This window comes from Colias croceus, chromosome 3 (genome assembly GCF_905220415.1).
Source record: "Colias croceus chromosome 3, ilColCroc2.1".
Lineage (NCBI taxonomy): Eukaryota > Metazoa > Arthropoda > Insecta > Lepidoptera > Pieridae > Colias > Colias croceus.
Window position 1 is genome coordinate 7,418,707 of NC_059539.1, and position 17,316 is coordinate 7,436,022.

The 17,316-nt window shown below is 34.7% G+C and overlaps 3 protein-coding genes across 5 annotated transcripts; 2 read left to right on the forward strand and 1 right to left on the reverse strand.

Moving 5' to 3' along the window:
* Positions 1-892: 892 nt before the first annotated feature.
* On the reverse strand, positions 893-8,858 carry LOC123706059 (formin-like protein 20). The gene is made up of 4 exons (XM_045655188.1): positions 8,007-8,858; positions 5,909-6,103; positions 4,779-4,958; positions 893-2,128 (listed from the first exon to the last, which is right to left on the reverse strand). The coding sequence occupies exons 1-4, from the start codon at positions 8,640-8,642 to the stop codon at positions 1,601-1,603; spliced, it is 1,539 nt and encodes a 512-aa protein (XP_045511144.1). The 5' UTR covers positions 8,643-8,858; the 3' UTR covers positions 893-1,600.
* Positions 8,859-11,542: 2,684 nt separating this feature from the next.
* On the forward strand, positions 11,543-13,227 carry LOC123706223 (probable 26S proteasome non-ATPase regulatory subunit 3). Its single transcript, XM_045655396.1, has one exon. The coding sequence runs from the start codon at positions 11,662-11,664 to the stop codon at positions 13,147-13,149; it is 1,488 nt and encodes a 495-aa protein (XP_045511352.1). The 5' UTR covers positions 11,543-11,661; the 3' UTR covers positions 13,150-13,227.
* Positions 13,228-13,472: 245 nt separating this feature from the next.
* Positions 13,473-17,170, forward strand: LOC123706224 (dynein axonemal assembly factor 6). Of its 3 annotated transcripts, XM_045655398.1 has the most exons (4): positions 13,473-13,733; positions 13,830-13,956; positions 14,162-14,364; positions 16,866-17,170. In XM_045655398.1, exons 2-4 carry the CDS (start codon positions 13,860-13,862, stop codon positions 17,121-17,123), a joined length of 558 nt encoding a protein of 185 aa, XP_045511354.1. In that variant the 5' UTR covers positions 13,473-13,733; positions 13,830-13,859; the 3' UTR covers positions 17,124-17,170. The 3 variants fall into 3 exon arrangements, with proteins under 3 accessions (XP_045511354.1, XP_045511353.1, XP_045511355.1); XM_045655397.1 differs by having other exon boundaries at positions 13,473-13,956; XM_045655399.1 differs by having other exon boundaries at positions 13,473-13,956; positions 14,234-14,364.
* The last annotated feature ends 146 nt before the right edge of the window (positions 17,171-17,316 follow it).

Consider the following 17,316-nt stretch of genomic DNA (forward strand, 5'->3'; position numbering starts at 1 on the left):
TAAATCATTGTGCACACAATATACATTGGGATACTTTTGCAATATCTATATAACTATACGTAGGTCCGAAAAAAACACTTAATAAAACGCCAGGCGATTACTTTGTAATAAATATAAACCATTTGGATCGAATCGGCCACAACCACCCGCACCCACCTATGCGTGTGACTCGTTTGACTCGATTAAAAAAATATCATTATGCGAAAACAATTACAACCCTTACAATTTGAACTGTTCTCAACAACGGGGAGATTAGAAATGCAGAATTGTGATTTGTGACAGTGATCATAGATAAACAATCGATAACACTATATGGGACGCTCTATTACAAAGTAATTTACAAATATCGAATCTCTAAACAATATCTAATTATATAAACTGAACTATTTACAGCGTACGATCGCGCCGTACGACGTTTCATCCCTCTTAAATATTTATAATTATTTACAATGACTATTTATAAACACTAATTAAATTAATTTTATAAGAGCATTGCATTTCCATGAGCTTGATCAAAGTATACTATTGTTCAATACACAAACGGATCCAAATACATACTCACATGTATGCTCAGTCACAAAAGACATAAGTATTTCACTTTGCACAAGTTATTCCTCCAAACCTATTGAACAAACAGTCCTGTGTATTTGATTGCTGATTCTGTAGATCCAATTTCTTAAATCCATATCTAATATAGTCAGTCTTGGGTCAAAGGAAACAAATTCGCTATAATAACAATGTAATCACAATTATTGCATTTTGAACTGTATATTAAATAGTTTAGAAGGCTGTCAAGCGAAAGATTTGAACTTATGTGCTCATACTTATCACTTATTACGTACGTTGATATGAGTAGACGAGCAGATATACTTCGGGAATTCCATTTATTTGCACAATTTTGGATACTATATTTTTCAACATAATTAACAAAATTGATAAATATTTATGAGCTAATTTAAAAATCAATATAAAATACACTTAAAAAAACTAGATTTAGTTAAAAGAACTATGTGTGCGTAAAACGTTATAAATATAAAACGACGTGAGTTTATGTTTCTATTATATTTTTCTTAATAATTTTGTTACGAAATATGTTATGGCACTTTATAAATATAATAAAAAAATGTCACTTCAAAAATTTTAAATATTTTCAAAAAATTTCAATTTCCCAATAATAATTATAAAATTCGTAACACAACTGTGATACCGTTTTAAGAATTTATTTCACCGGTTCAGTCGTTACTAATACCCGATTTGACATGGAATTCCCAAACGATTCTGAGGTTGGTCATAATCACTCTGTAACTGCACTTTTAATTCTACGGACTGATCGTTCATTAACAGACTAATTATTAGGTATATATGTTTAAACTTTGTACTTTTTCGAAAGTATTCTTATTTACTCTAATACCGATTTACTGGGCCTAAAAACAATCAAAAGTGCAATCACTTATAAATATAAATGAAACGATTCATCGTCCGAGCGCGTCCGCCTCGAAGCGCGTCGAGTGACGTCACCGTGGAACATTCGATCCGGGATCGAAACCGTCCGTCTTATATTACAGGGGAGTGCGGCGCCGCGGCGGGCCCGGGCCGGCGCCTACTTGTCGGCGGCCTCGGGCGGGGGCGCGCCGCCGAAGTCGAGCTGGTAGCCGCCCGCGCGCGTCATCTCCTCCATGCTCGGCTCCTTGCACTCGTGGCCCGCGTGGCCGGCGGCGCCGCAGTTCCAGCACGAGAGCTTCGGCGGCGCGTACAGCACGGGCACGAAGCCGGCGTACGGCGCCGGCGCGGGGTACGGCGGCGGCTCGCCGTTGGCGAAGGGCGGCGGCGGCGGGCGGTAGGCGGGCGGCGGCGTCGGGTACGGGTAGGGGCGCGGGTAGGGGATGAAGGGCACGGGCGGGCCGGGCGCGGGCGGCGCGGGCGCGGAGGGCGCGGGGCGGCGCGGCGCGGGCGCGGGCGTGCCCGGCGGGGACGACGCGGCGCTCGACCCGCTGTCGGACGACGAGCGCGCGGGCGGGCAGTACGCGCCGGCGCGCCGCCGCACCCCGTTCAGCTTCTCCAGCGACCGGTACTGGTGGTGCACCGCGCTGATCTCGCGCAGCCGCTCCTCGCCGATCGTATGTCTTAACTGTAAAATAATAGTCACGTTGCAAGATTCTACGCCATTGGGTATCTATTATGAAATTAATGGAATACTTTATAAGAGTAATAGAAATAACACAAAATTTCAAGTTTTCCCAGTACTTACAAAATTTACACAGAGTAATATACACTCACCGGCACGGAATCTTGGCCACTGCAAATTTTTGCGTAAAATAACACTATTTCTTTTCTACTACAAAATTCAATAAAAATTTAATCAAAACTAGTTACTTTAATGTTTTTACTAACTTTTAGTAATAATTGGAAGTTAATAAGAAGTACTACCGAGTAGATATGAATTAAACAAGAATTTACGCTTTTCCTGTGAAATTTAAATGATTTCTTAAAAAATGCTAAAAAATTAGAAATAACGTTTCCATAAAAAAAAATTGAACCTTTTAATAAAGGGTGTTTCCTTCTCTTGCCTTAAACACTGTTTGCATCCAGTCTGGCATACTCTAGAATACATTTTTGGAGACCACTTGAGCTATAGTGTACCAAACGGCCCCAGCTGTATTTCTAAGCTCATCTAACATTAGTGCTGGGTTGGAATCGAACTTTATGTTTCTTTTAAGCATGTCCCAGATGTGTTCTATTGGATTATACCTGGCGCGGCCTAAGATGATCCCTATGACAGTTCGTCTTAGTGATTGCTCGTATGATGGATCGTGTCGATACTTTACTATTTTATAGGCAAAGGCGTGGTTTGCATTCAGCCACCTCGGTAAACATGTTTTTACAAATATTATAAAATGAATTTTTAACGTCTATTATGTAAACGAAACGGTAAGTACTTAAAACGAAAGTTTTCCAAAACATAAAAATACACCTTATCATTTTCTCGTAATTTTTAACCCATTTAACACAGTGTATATTATTTTATCATGAAAATGGAATCCCCCATTTAATTTTTCTAAAAAACTTATATTATCATAGGTAAGTAAATTAAAGCGAACGGTAATTATTAATTAAGTATGCTGCGATCTTCTGTTCCATTCAATAGTGAATGAACTATAGCTTAAGTATGGAAAAAATGTGAACTCGTTTCCATTATCGAAATTTGTTTATCGATACTTTCCGCACTAGTCGATAAATGCCAACGATGTAAGTTTTGAAGGACGTAAACGTAAAGTCAGATTGATATAATTTCTCGTAAATGATAAGAATTGTTATAATTCCAACGGAATATCATTGTAATAGGATAAAGCTACGTAAAAATTAATAAATGCTATTTTTAGACGCCTCCAATACGTTTCTAATTTAATGGTGACGCCATTACAAGTTTGTCTCTTGAGAATAACTGTCAGTGTCATAGGGATCATCTTAGGCCGCGCCGGGTATAAGATCCGGGCTACGAGCTGGCCACTCCAATTTTTCAATAATAACCTCTTGAAGGTACTCTTATACGTATCGTACGACACGCGGACGTGCGTTATAGTGTATAAGTAGCAAATTTTCTTCACTGATAAACCTGTAATAGGGCTGAACATGTTCCTGGAGAATTTCCTCGATGTACCTGATCAAATTTAAGCCATTATCTACGATAAATAACTCCGTGCGAGCATCGGAACTTATACCTCCCCATACCATTATTGACCCTCCATGAAAAATCGCATTTTGAGTGTGGTGATGTGTGAAAACCTCTCTTATCGTCTCCTCTATACTGACTGTTGGCTATCAGAAGCTCGTAAAGTACCTTAGCAGCCATCTGTGAACACCCCACGAGCGCACTGGCTGTGGGTCCAGTTTTCATGTTCTCGTGCAAAACGAAGACGTGCTTCTCTGTGATGTCTGAGGAGTTCTGGACGGCGTGCTGGTCTGCAAACCTTCAAATTAACTTCTTTCATTAGTCTTCTCACCGATTGCTCACTCACATTTATTATCCTGGTGTTTAAGAGCCGGTGGCGTATCCTAAAAACTGTCAGAAAGCCATTTCTGAGTATCTCTCGAACAATAAACGGGTCTTCTCGAGCTGATGCGCACCTCACACCTTCATTTCCTGGTCTGCACATGTGGCTGCCAGTCTCCTGGTATCTTCTCCATGCATAGTGCATTGCTGAACGAGGTACATACTGTACATTAGGTACTTTACGTTGCGGCAGTCATTGGTCTAACATTGTGATGGCCTGAGTAGGTTGTTCAGATGTTAATGGCATTTTTTATTGTTTGTTATGATCATTGACTATAGTACAACAATAACAATATCTTAAAACGGCATAAACGATATCAAAAAAAATTTAAAACGAACAATTCGTAACTTCGGCTTAACCGCACAAATCACAAATTACGAGTAACTCTTAAAAAATGGTAAAAGATTGTTCTCAAACTCAATGATTTCTTACCATAAAATTAAACAAATAATATGTTAACATATCTGCATACAAAAAAATCGTGAAAAACACTTCAAACTTTTTTTATCGGCAAATTTGTAAGTGGCCAAGATTCCGTGCCGCTGAGTGTATAACACATTTGGCAAATAGCAACTAGTTATGTTGATAACTATATGTGCGCTAAATTTCATTATAATCGGTTCAGTAGTATAAGCGTGAAAGAATAACAAACATACACATATATCCATCTTCAAAAGCTTTCGCATTTATAATATTAGTAGAAAGATTAAGTAAAAGCGATCTCACCTCGCCAACAGCCAAAGTGTCGAAGTTGGCGGCTAGATGCGCTATAGGCGGGTCAGTGGGCAGCGGCGGCGAGCGGTCGCGCGACAGGCGGCGCCGCGAGCGGGGAGACGCCGCGCGGCTGTCGCCCGGCGACGACACCAGCGGGGACGGCGGCGCACCCGGCGCACCGAAATTTAACACCTGGAACCATAGTTTATGTTAGAATTTTTTTTACATAATTAAAGCGTTTTGTTTTTGCATTGCATTTATTATTTTAAAAATATATCATATTACGTAGGTATCTTACTAAGCGTTTTGTTTTTAAATTGCATGTATTATTTCAAACAGATGTTAGACATTTTGATGGGGATACAATTTTTATGTAAAAGTTATGTGAACACATTATAATAAATATGTTTATAATCCATTAGTCTTTTATTTCTTAAAAAAAATACTCATTCAAAATTAAATAACACACACAAACAAAAATAAAAGTTAAATTTTCTTTATATTTATGAAATAAAAATAAAATTAAAAATTAATTTAAGTTGCAAATTTAAGCATACCTATCTAAAATAAAAAGTTAAAAGCTATAATATTTTGTTACTAGTTTGGCTATAAATAAATTATGTTAAATTATGAGCAACTTAAATCTGTTTTCATACACATAAAAACTTTCACTTACTTTACTTAGTATAAAATGTGTACAAGTTAATTGTTATTATGTACACTAAAGCCATACTAAACTGCTTTTAATTTATTTGCAATCAAACGGTAATTTTTTAGATCCTATTAAATAAGGTTTCAGTCATATGTTAAGACAGCTAATCTTGGGAAAATTTTAAAATACAAATTTAGAGAGGCCTATATTATAATATTATGAGGAACTACTGAACCTATTTCAAACATTACTTCACCATTGTACAATGTACATGTTTGTGATTGTTCAGTGCTATAGACTATAATATAAGTACCGTGGGTGAAACCCAGGCAGTCAGCTTGTGTTAAATATATAAATTGATTTTTTTTGTTGTTTTGAAAAAATATATCTTTTTACATTAAATATTTTCAAAAACACATTAAATAATGTTGTTTACCTATGCAATATTATCAGACAAAAATATCACTTGTTTTATTGGCTTAATAATTACCTCTATAGGTTGATTCAGTGGTGACACAATAATATTTGCTGGCCAAGTATGCTGTCCCATATATTCTCCTATATTATACTGTGGTATAGGTAATCCTGGTGGTGGGTGAGGCACATCAGACAGCATGGGCAGACCTCCGCCACTAGTTATCACTGTCGGAGAGTTAATTTCTTGCACTGCATCTGTACTGGGAGCCTGAAATGTGCATCATGGTTATGAGATATATTTTATCTGTAATTGTTTTACCATCTCTGTCTAAATTTATAGGCTAATATTAAATACTGATTTACAAACTTATTAAGTGACATTGTTATTTGAGCTTGAGGAGGGTTTAAATACAATGTTATTAACAACTAGCTGTTTTCTGCAACTTCGTACGACTGGTCAAAATAGCAGCAGTCTAAATCATAGTGACCATCTACATGCCAAATTTCAACCTTGGTCCAGTAGTTTACGCAGTGTGTTGATAGATCAGTCAGATTTATAATCAATTGTTTACCTTTGCATTTAAAATATTATTTGAAAAATTACAATTATTGTATTTTAGTTTAGAACTTGAAAACTATGTAAACAAATTTCAATAAACATTATTTTCTATTAGATTCTTATATGTGTCGTGGTCATATCGTAGATTTGATCATTTCATGATATGACTGGCCATTTCACGAAATGGTCGCATATCGTGAAATGGCCAACATAGTTTGGTCAGATCGTTAAATCGTCAACGTTTCACGATTTGGTCATCCACATTTGGCCAGATCGTATAAAATATAAAGAGTCCATAAAATATTAAAAAAATTCAGAATAACTATATTCTAAAAACTTGTTTAATGTCATTTAAGTTAGTGCCGCGGCAGCGGCCGGCAAATGCCAGAAGCGAATCGTTTTTGCAATAGAAAACAGTTTGGTTAGGTTAGGTTAGACTTTGATAAACAACGCACGAGCCGAGCGAGCAAAGCGAGCGTGCCGCGGCAGCGGCCGGCGAGTGCCAGAAGCGGATCGCTTTTTAAAAAACAAACAATTATAATAATATAGTAGTAGTTTCTTAAATTATTTTATTTAAGTCGCATTTTTTCTTAAATACATATAAGATATCCACATTTTCCATAGTACTCGTACCTCTTCGTCGTAAATTCTTTGCTATGACTTTCTTCATAATATTGTTCTTAAACGAATTATGAAGTTTTTAACTGCGAATAATTTAATTTTCGCCAGCGGCCGCCATCTTATCACATAAACACAGAGCTTGCAGCGCCTCTACCAACGATTAATGTAACTATTTTACGATATGATCAAATAATTTTGATCATTTCATGAAAAAACCGTGCGTTAATTGGCCATATCGTGAAACGATTTCTTATCATTGATCTGCCCAAACCACATCATGATGTGGCCAAACTAAATTGGCCATTTCACGATATGCGACCATTTCGTGAAATGGCCACTCATATCATGAAATGATCAAATCTACGATATGACCACGACATATGCATTGTCCTAAAACAATTTGTAATTTTCATAAATATGAAACATAACAAATCTATATTTTGTGACAATTATTTAAAAACAATAATCCCATACCATACAAAATATTGAAAACCATAAGATTTTAGAAGATTTAGTTCGGCAATATCACTCTTTTATCAATGAAAGGTTATCAAACTTGAGATAGCTTGATTTTACAAGATTTTAACTGACATTAACTTCAGTAAAATATTAAACAGTATAAATTCTTGTAAATAGTCAGCTCCCTCTGTGTTATTTCCTATTAAATTATAATTTTCATAACTTGATAATATTTTCAAATTAATAAGGAAATCCTTATAAGAAAACTAAACCAATTGCAAACATTAAGAAATAATTGAAACTTGAGGGTTCATATGCACTGCCCGATCAATTGTGGATTTTATGAAATGAAATTGTCCATAATATGAATACTAAACTGAATTCAACTCATTCATGAACACACAATATGTGTCCCGTTGACATTGCAACAATAACAAAATCAATATCAGTGAAAAGTACAATTGAGTTTGAGATGAATACACATGCACTTAAATCAAATAGACTTTAACAGGACACAAACAATAATACTGACCTGAACCCCTGAAGTCTTTACAAACATGATCCCAGGCGGTGGCCCCATATTTGTCATATTAGGTGGTGGAACAGACATGTTAGGTGTGATACTAGGCTGAGTATGGCAACTGCTCACTGGTGCAACATTTATATGTTCTTGTTGCTCTTGATACTGTATCCGCTGATCTTCCAGTTTTAATTTTTCTAATATGTCACCAAAATGTGACTTTTGGTCAAAAGTAAAGGCTGGGTGATGAAGTGCCATTGTATATAGTAGCAAAATTTCTTCGAGTAGATCACCATATAAACCTTTCAGAAGGCCACTTTGCTCTAAATTTACCATAGCATTATACAATGTGGTAGCACAAGCGAAGTTACAAGATCTCAGTAAAGAGACATATAGAGCCATTTTTCGCCGCGTCCTAGAGTCTGTGTCTGCTCCCCCAATATCTGCGGCAAGATCTGTCGGGTTATTGGCTCTGAGTTCTGCACCACGCAACTCCTGAAAGTCTCGTTTTCCGAGTTCTTCCAAGTATGTCCCAATGAAACGTAGTTCGAATGGCAAGCACATATTTAGTAATGTACACATTGCATCTATACGTTTATAGCTTTCCAATTCTTTAAACCATGATACCACGTCCTCTTTGCAAACCATTTCCAGAACACATTGAAATTTTATGAGAAGAATCAACCGGTCCCTTGTGGCCGTGGCGCCTCCGTTTTTTATAATTTTTGGCACACAATATTTTTGTGGTGAGGTGGTATAAATCGAAATTTTTTCGATTGTAACATTAGTAATTAAAATCTTTAAACCTTTTATCACTATTTCCTCAGTACAGTATATTGGTTAAGCAACTACGAGCATTGCTAGTAGTTTTGTCTTGTCTATTATTTATGGTAAAGATGGCAATTATCAATCGCAGTGATATATTATAATAAGGTGATAAATAATGTAACGTGAAATAGGAACGTAAAATATCGTTGTTAGTTTTATTTTTTTTTATTGATCTAGATAATATTAAAATAAAAGTTTATTGATTTAATAAATAAGATACTCAATAAAAAATTATCATAAGTCATAAAATGTACGTAACTAAGTTTTGTATTGTAAACTGTTTATTGAACTTTTATTTGCAGCTATCTGCTATAGGCCCAATAAGAAAAAATAATGTTTTTTTTTAATAATAATTTAAACCCTTTCACATAATATTAAACATTTTGAAGAGAGGAAAAGTTATCTTTTTGGAAATTAATTTGAGATTGTCGAGGAAACCGGAAAATAGCAATTAAAAATAACAGTGATTTTCAGTTTCAAATCACCTTTTTGTTAGGTATCTCTTTAATTTATGGAAAGGGGATAGAACCATGGATAGACTGTAGAAATGAAACGAAAAGCTGTTATTAAAAGCTGTTATATACAATTTAATGATCTAAGTATACATTGCATTTAATTTATTTGTAAATACTTTATTATCATAAATAAATAGGTAAATAAAAACATTAAAACTCAAATCACAGACAAAATAATTTAAAATCCACGATATTACATTATCTGGGGGTTCTGAAATTTTGATTATGAACATACGAACATTGTTCAATAAAATATTTTCTATAATAATATGAATTGAAGTTATAAAATAAAATCCATCAATAACATCTTCAAATATAAATAATCACATATATAATGTATTCGAATTTTCAGCAAGTCTGTAAACATCGAGGTAGTTAGAGAACCAAAATCTAATATATAAAAATCAATGCCACTTTTCGTTGTAATTCCATAACTCGAGAACGGCTGAACCGATTTCGATAATTCTTTTTTTATTATATTCCTTGAAGTACGAGGATGGTTCTTATGTAGAGAAAACGTTAATATGTACCACGGGCGAAGCCGGGGCGGACCGCTAGTAAATAATAATAAATGATCACAAGTAAACCTTGTATCCGATTTCTGAATTGCAATTGTTTCGTATCTACTGTGGTCTGTGTGCGTACCTCGGTCCCAAGAAGCTTATATCTAATACACTGGAGATTGCACTATGACCATTAACTTGAAACAAGAAACTATGACATTCAATGACGTCAGTCATGTTTTTTGTCTCTTTCTGTCGAGTGACCACGCTGGTTTGTAAATTCAGGATTTTTCAAAATAGAAAAAACTAAAAATCATGGTCTATAAATAATAACGACATATTATATTTTTAACAGTATTTATATTATAATATTATGGTCATACTTTATAGGTAGGTACATACAATTTTAATTGGTATAGAATGATAGTTATAAATAATTTTTGGCTACAAAGCTTGGATATGAACCGATATATAGCATTAACATCCTTTGTGAATAGAGGAAAGTTGTGTTTTGCATCAGATGCTGTTTACCAAATTGTTAGCTACTCAGATCTTCTTTTTAAACGCGTTGCTTCAACGGGTCAATTTCAAGCCAGAATCATCAAAGAAAAACTGTTTATAGCAGCCTTGCACAAATTTCAGCTAACTTTACAAAGTTTATTTTTAAAAAGGTATTTTTTTCTGGGTCGTAATCCTCAGTAACCTTGATGGGCACATATATTTCTTTTTATTTTACTTTTTGGAAAGCTGAAATACGTAAAACAAAAAAATATGAGGTAAGTTAAAAAAGTATAAATTTCAATGTAAAAACGAACAATCTTATTACTACATGTGAGTGCAATACCGATGTCATGTGTTGTTTCATTACTAGTAACAATCTTTAAAATGGTGTTCTAAATTTTCATCATAATATTGTTATTACAATATAATATTCTCTTCGCTATCCATAAAAACTCGTCATCATGGTTACTTTACTTGTTAAATCTGTTTATTGAAAACTTGTTGAAAAATGATAAAGTATTAGGGAAATAACAAATTTAACATGACTGCTTACTAAAATGATGCTAAATTAGACAATTTTTGCCATTGAAATGATTCTAAACAGGTAAATGCAGGAGTATTGAGGAATATTGTAAATAACGTAAATATACACTTGCCTGTGAAATTCTATGCCAGAATTTGGTGTCCAAACACTTCTGCAATTTTGCACAATACAATGCATTCTTTATATTCGGAAAATATTCATTAAATAAGCAACAATATTAACTTAAATATTCGAAGCGACGCAATTTTTTTGACACACATGCCATATTGACAAAGTGAGAGTTGCTACAATTATTATGGTGACTACCCATAATCAGGGAGTATCGCTTTTTAATAATTGGTTCAGATACTTAGTTTATTTAGCATAAAATATAATAATTGTCTCATCCAACAATGCTTCTGAATGACGTTGTTGGCAATTTATCAACAAACTCATGTACAAAAACTAACCTTTTGCACAGAATATTACAGCATACATAGTAGCCTTGGGAAAACTTCGTATTAACAGTGGCAATACCAAGTTAGGTGTGAAAGTGATAAAAAACATGAACTGGGCAATATTTTCTTGTTACACGTCAATGTTCATACCGAAATCTCCAGTGTATTAGATATAAGCTTCTTGCTCGGTCCTCGTATATATTTTAATACTCTATGGCGTACCTACTGACTCGGCATATTTTTGACGTTTGCTGAATGAAGAAAGAATTCTGTATTTTTAAGGCGAATTTGTTTACCGTCGTGTTTTAATTAAAATTATAAATTCATTTTAAATGAATAATGGCTCCTGTTGAGCAGGATGTTGAAATGAAAAACGTGGATAGTCCAGCGGCGGCAAGTGACGGTGATACTAACGAAGTAAAGAAAGATGCTGATGTTCTTACTGTTCAAGATTTAAGGGAACATGTCAGGCAAATCGATAAAGCAGTGTCATCCAAAGAGCCCAGGTTTGCTTTACGAGTATTAAGATCTCTTCCAGGTACGAGAAGGAAACTAAACGGAAACGTATTACGAGCAATTATCAATCAGCTTTATCCAGCGGGCGCTGAAAAAGATACATTGATTTCCTTTGTTGAAAACCCACTACCTGGTGCTGTTGAGATCGAAGCACCTCGGGCTAGAAGTGCATCTAAGCCTCCTGCACCTGAAGTTGATGTGTACATTCATCTTCTGGTGTTAGTACGTATGCTTGATACAAATAGGTTGGAAGAAGCCACAGATTGTTCTCAACAACTAATTACGAAGGTAACAGCTCAAAATAGACGAACACTCGATCTCATTGCAGCTAAATGCTATTTTTACCATTCCCGGGTGTTTGAGTTAAATAACAAACTAGACCTTATAAGGGGTCTCCTTCATGCTCGCTTACGGACCTCTACCTTACGTAATGACTATGAAGGTCAAGCTGTTCTTATAAATTGTCTATTAAGAAATTATCTCCATTATGCTTTGTATGATCAAGCAGATAAGTTGGTGAGCAAATCTGTTTTCCCTGAAAATGCAAGCAACAATGAGTGGGCTCGTTTTCTTTACTATCTTGGCAGAATAAAGGCTGCTCGTCTTGAGTACAGTGATGCTCATAAACATCTTGTCCAGGCTTTGAGGAAAGCTCCTCAAACTGCTGCTGTTGGTTTTCGTCAAACAGTGCAAAAACTCGCTATTGTCGTTGAGTTGCTTTTAGGAGATATCCCTGAAAGGGCTATCTTTAGACAGGCACAACTAAGAAAAGCTTTGGCACCTTACTTCCAACTAACTCAAGCTGTAAGACTGGGAAATTTACAACGATTCGGCGAAGTATTGGAGAACTATGGGCCTCAGTTCCGTACAGATCATACATTCACTTTGATTTTGAGACTGCGACAGAATGTCATTAAGACTGCAATTCGTTCCATTGGTTTGTCTTACTCCCGCATTTCACCTAAAGATATTGCCCGTAAACTAGGTCTGGACTCCGCTGAAGATGCTGAGTTTATAGTGGCAAAAGCTATTCGAGATGGTGTTATTGAGGCAACCATTGACCCTGAAAAGGGTTATATGAGTAATAAGGAAAGTTCTGACTTATACTGCACTAGGGAGCCACAATTGGCATTCCACCAGCGTATATCTTTCTGTTTGGAGTTACATAACCAGAGTGTCAAGGCAATGAGATATCCTCCCAAATCTTATGGAAAGGAGTTGGAAAGTGCCGAAGAAAGAAGGGAGAGAGAGCAGCAAGATCTTGAGCTGGCCAAGGAAATGGCTGAAGAAGATGATGATGGTTTCCCTTGAATACTTCAAATATAATTCTTTTATGTATTTTATGTAGTTCGCATTCATAATAAATTGTAATAACACTACATAATGTAATTATTGTTTTTTCTATCCTCTTAATTAAAATATTTTTGTATAGTGAATACAATTATTATTAAAAGTTAAATTCCTCACTTAATTTGTGATTTTATAATTAGTATACAATATAAATTCTTACAATTTTTTCACTGATTACAAAAGCTTGTAATGCCATCTGCCTCTTTATTTTCCCTAATAAAATTCTCATATTAAATTTCAATATTTATTGTCTTAAAATTCTCTAAAAACCCACCCTTGTTTTGTTCCTTTTCCTTCTTGAATTTTATATTCTATTTTATTATTAAAAATTAATTATTAGTTTGTTCTTATTAAGTATTTATATTTTTTAAATGTTTATTAAATATTAACTTTGTACAGAACAGTAAAAACAAAGTTAAACAGTTTGTTTAAAACGCTAACTTAGTTTCTCTGTCTACAGTTTTACACCATACCAGCACTATTACGGTGCTTTTCCACTAGAGATCAATACCGCTCAATAAGTACATACATCCTTTTTTCGGCAGGTAAATAAAACTGCCTAGCAACAACAAAACTGTTTGATCAATTTATTGTCAGTGTGTTTGTTTTGTTGGCAAATATTAATTTTAAACTAATTACAGTTGATTAATTAACTTAGTTAAAGCATCAAAATGGTTGAATTTACATCATCTCAATTGGAAAAGCTTGCAGAGCTTTTAAGGCCTCCAGAACCAGACGTATTGCAAGGAGAAGATCTGCCTGCCACAGGTAATAATTATTTCTATTTTTTTTAATATCCTGAAAAGACTCGTTTAGACTTAGAGCTTTATAAACTAAAGGATTCGAAAATATACTCAACCCTAAAACCTAAATTGATAGATGCAGTTACGTAACTATATCGATACATATAATAAGTACCTAACTGTATTTATCGTGAATTTATTATATCGAGGTTTCTTAACATTTTCCTTAGCCTATGAAATAACATCATCAAGAGACAAAGTTAAGCAAATTGATGCAAAGCAAACTCCAAAAACAATTGAAGAGTATGAAGCGCAAGAAGCCGAGGAAGCTGAACAATTAGGCTGCGTTGGCGCTGGTATTGCAGACAGAAAAGTACCAGCGTATACAATGAACTATCAGCAGTCTGTGACAGCGGAGGATGTTTTCCTTCAGGTACCTAACTACCTACCTAAAAATATTTCATCCTTCACATATCCTACAGATTAAAAAAAATTAGCGGTAGGTTAACGCGACGGATTCGTACCATCAGTCCTATACCCTATAGTTCCTGATATTGGCGAATTCAAACAAACAAAACGCACCGGTAAGTAGATGCCTTGTAAAATTACCTATATATCTCACCTTTTTCAACCATCAATAGCAATCCTCTAATTCAGGGTTCCCGTAAGGGTGGAATAGGACATGGCTTTAAGTTTTGTTTTGATTAAAAATAGCTATGATCTTTTCGAAGATAGGTACCTTTTACCTATAATATAATGGTAAATCAAACTTCTTCCAAATCTAAACGGCCCAACGGCCATTTTGCAATGATCGTAGTTCGTACGTATGCACAAATTACTGTGCAAATTACATAAAATTATGTACCTACGTTGTATCGTTCATTATATTATTAGGAATTAGGAATTAGGGTTGTATCTAAGAGGGTTGTATGCTTCATATACAGGGTGTAATCGTTAAGTGTGCACAGGCGATTATTCCGTAACTATTGCAGATATCAAAAAACTTTAAACTGATATCGAAAGTATTTAACCTAATGAGTAAAATGGCCATAATAAATTTTTAAAAATAAAACGAGAAATATCTAATAAATAAACTTGAAACCCTCCCATACATTTAGTATGGATACGAATATCCCATGTACATGGGTTGATCCAAAAGTAATGATTATCAATATTAAAAAAGGTCATTACAGTTATAATAATTATGTAGTTCTCTAGATAGTCTTCTAACTAGAAAATATACTTCAATATTTTTTTTCCTAAACTTAAAAAAAAAAACTTTGACTTCATCCACAAAAACCCCTCCACGTGGCCATCACTTCGCTGTCGTCTTAAAATAATTTATTGCTAAGAAAGTGTTTCTTGTGCCGAGGAAAGAGATAAAAGTAAATAGGAGCTAGATCTAAAAAATAGGGTAGGTGTTCAAGCATTTGGAATGCCGATTTTTTAATGGCAGCCATCGCAACTGACGCTTTGTGATCTGGTGCGTTGTCTTGGTGAAACAGCGTTCAGGTCCGCAGTTTGCCATGTCTCTTTTCCTTACTAACCTACCGCAATCTTTTAATTTGGTCTGTTTAGTAAGAGCCCAATAAAGTGGCTACCTTTTTAAAATATTCCACCGTAATTATTCCTTCAGCGTCCCAAAAAACTACCGCTTTAATCTAACCTACTGATTTTCACTTTGAATTTCTTCATCGTCACTTTGGAAGCTCGCATCCAGGACATTGATTGTTTTTTGGTTTCAGCATTAACATGGTGAACTTGGGTAACGTCCGTGATCATAAAACGTGACAAAAAATTATCCTGATATCATTAAAAATTTAGAAATTTACCCTTTACATGTCGAATCATTGTTTCTTCTTTTCGTCGGGTAACATTCTGGCACGCACGGTTCACATTCAAATTAATGTAAATAATTGGAAACGTGGCCTGTTGATATGATTTTTTTGTGATTACTTAGTGAATACATGAGCAAGCAAAAAACATTTATTTTATATTTTTATGTGCACAGGAAATACCCAATTATCATTACTTTTGGATCAACCTAGTGCATTTAATATGAAAGATTTTAGCTTTTTCTTTCTTTTTTTGGTTTTCTGCTTTAATTACTTCGCAAATTTGAAGGTAAGTTCATTTAGAAAGGTAAATAGAGCTCCTCATCGTATTGCACAACGAGGACATCACTTCGAAAATCTGCTATGAATACAAAATGTATGGGAAATAAAATGTATGGTAGCGTTTAATGTAACATTTTTGAATATTTCTCGTTTTATTTTTAAAAATTTATTATGGCCATTTTAGTTACTCATTAGGTTAAGTACTTTCGATATCAGTTTAAAGTTTTTTGGTATCTGCAATAGTTACGGAATAATCGCTTGTGCACACTTAACGATTACACCCTGTATACCTATGATATTATATTTTAAAAGAACTTATTTATATCTTGATTGGTTACGGGATTGCGCAATTGATACAAAGAAAAGAAAATTTTCATATTATGCAATTACCGTTCAGCGTTCTTATATAGGTTTCATTACAATTACAACTTACAATAACTTACATTAAACAGTTGTAATTTAAGTTACTATATAGAATATAAAAATCGATCATGAAGTAGCTACCTACTACTTACTAGGTAGGATACGAACCCGCGTCCTGCTGCTGTTTAAAAAAATCTATTTTTTTATTATTTTCAAATATTATCTACCTGTCATGTCGTGATAACGATCGAAACCGCAGGCGAAGAATTATAATTTTTTAAAGCTGTAAAATACCTACATTAGGAGGTACGTAAGAATATTCATTAATTTCTTTAATAATGATGATTATGAAACTAAACCAAAATTGAAAATAATATAAATAAGCATCTAAATTAACTCCAATATCTTCAAGGTCAACGGACAACGTAGAATAATTATTTCATATCTATTTCAGATTGGTCCTAAAACGACTTCATCAGCGAGTTGTGAAAACTTAATCGTAAGAATTAAGATGCCGGGCGATAAAAAGGAAAATATCGATCTCTCAGTGGATACAACCTCTGTTACTGTGAGTTCTTCGCAGTACCACCTAAGGCTGCCTCTACCCCACGGCATCAACCCAGATATCTCTAAAGCAAACTGGGATACTTCGGAAGAAACTTTAGTCTTAACTCTTAAACTCGACAGGGAATTTGATTTTGTTAATTTTTAGGTAATTGGAACACTGGTACATAACCTAAATGGACGAATAAATGTATTTGAAAGCAATTGTAGTTTAATTGGGATCGCTAATTGTGAGTTGTGTATCGGGTTAACTATTCTGTTGGTTATTGAGAATAATCACTGCTCAATCAAGCGTCAAGGCGCCAATTTATAAGAACACCGTGTCAAAGCTCATTGTAATT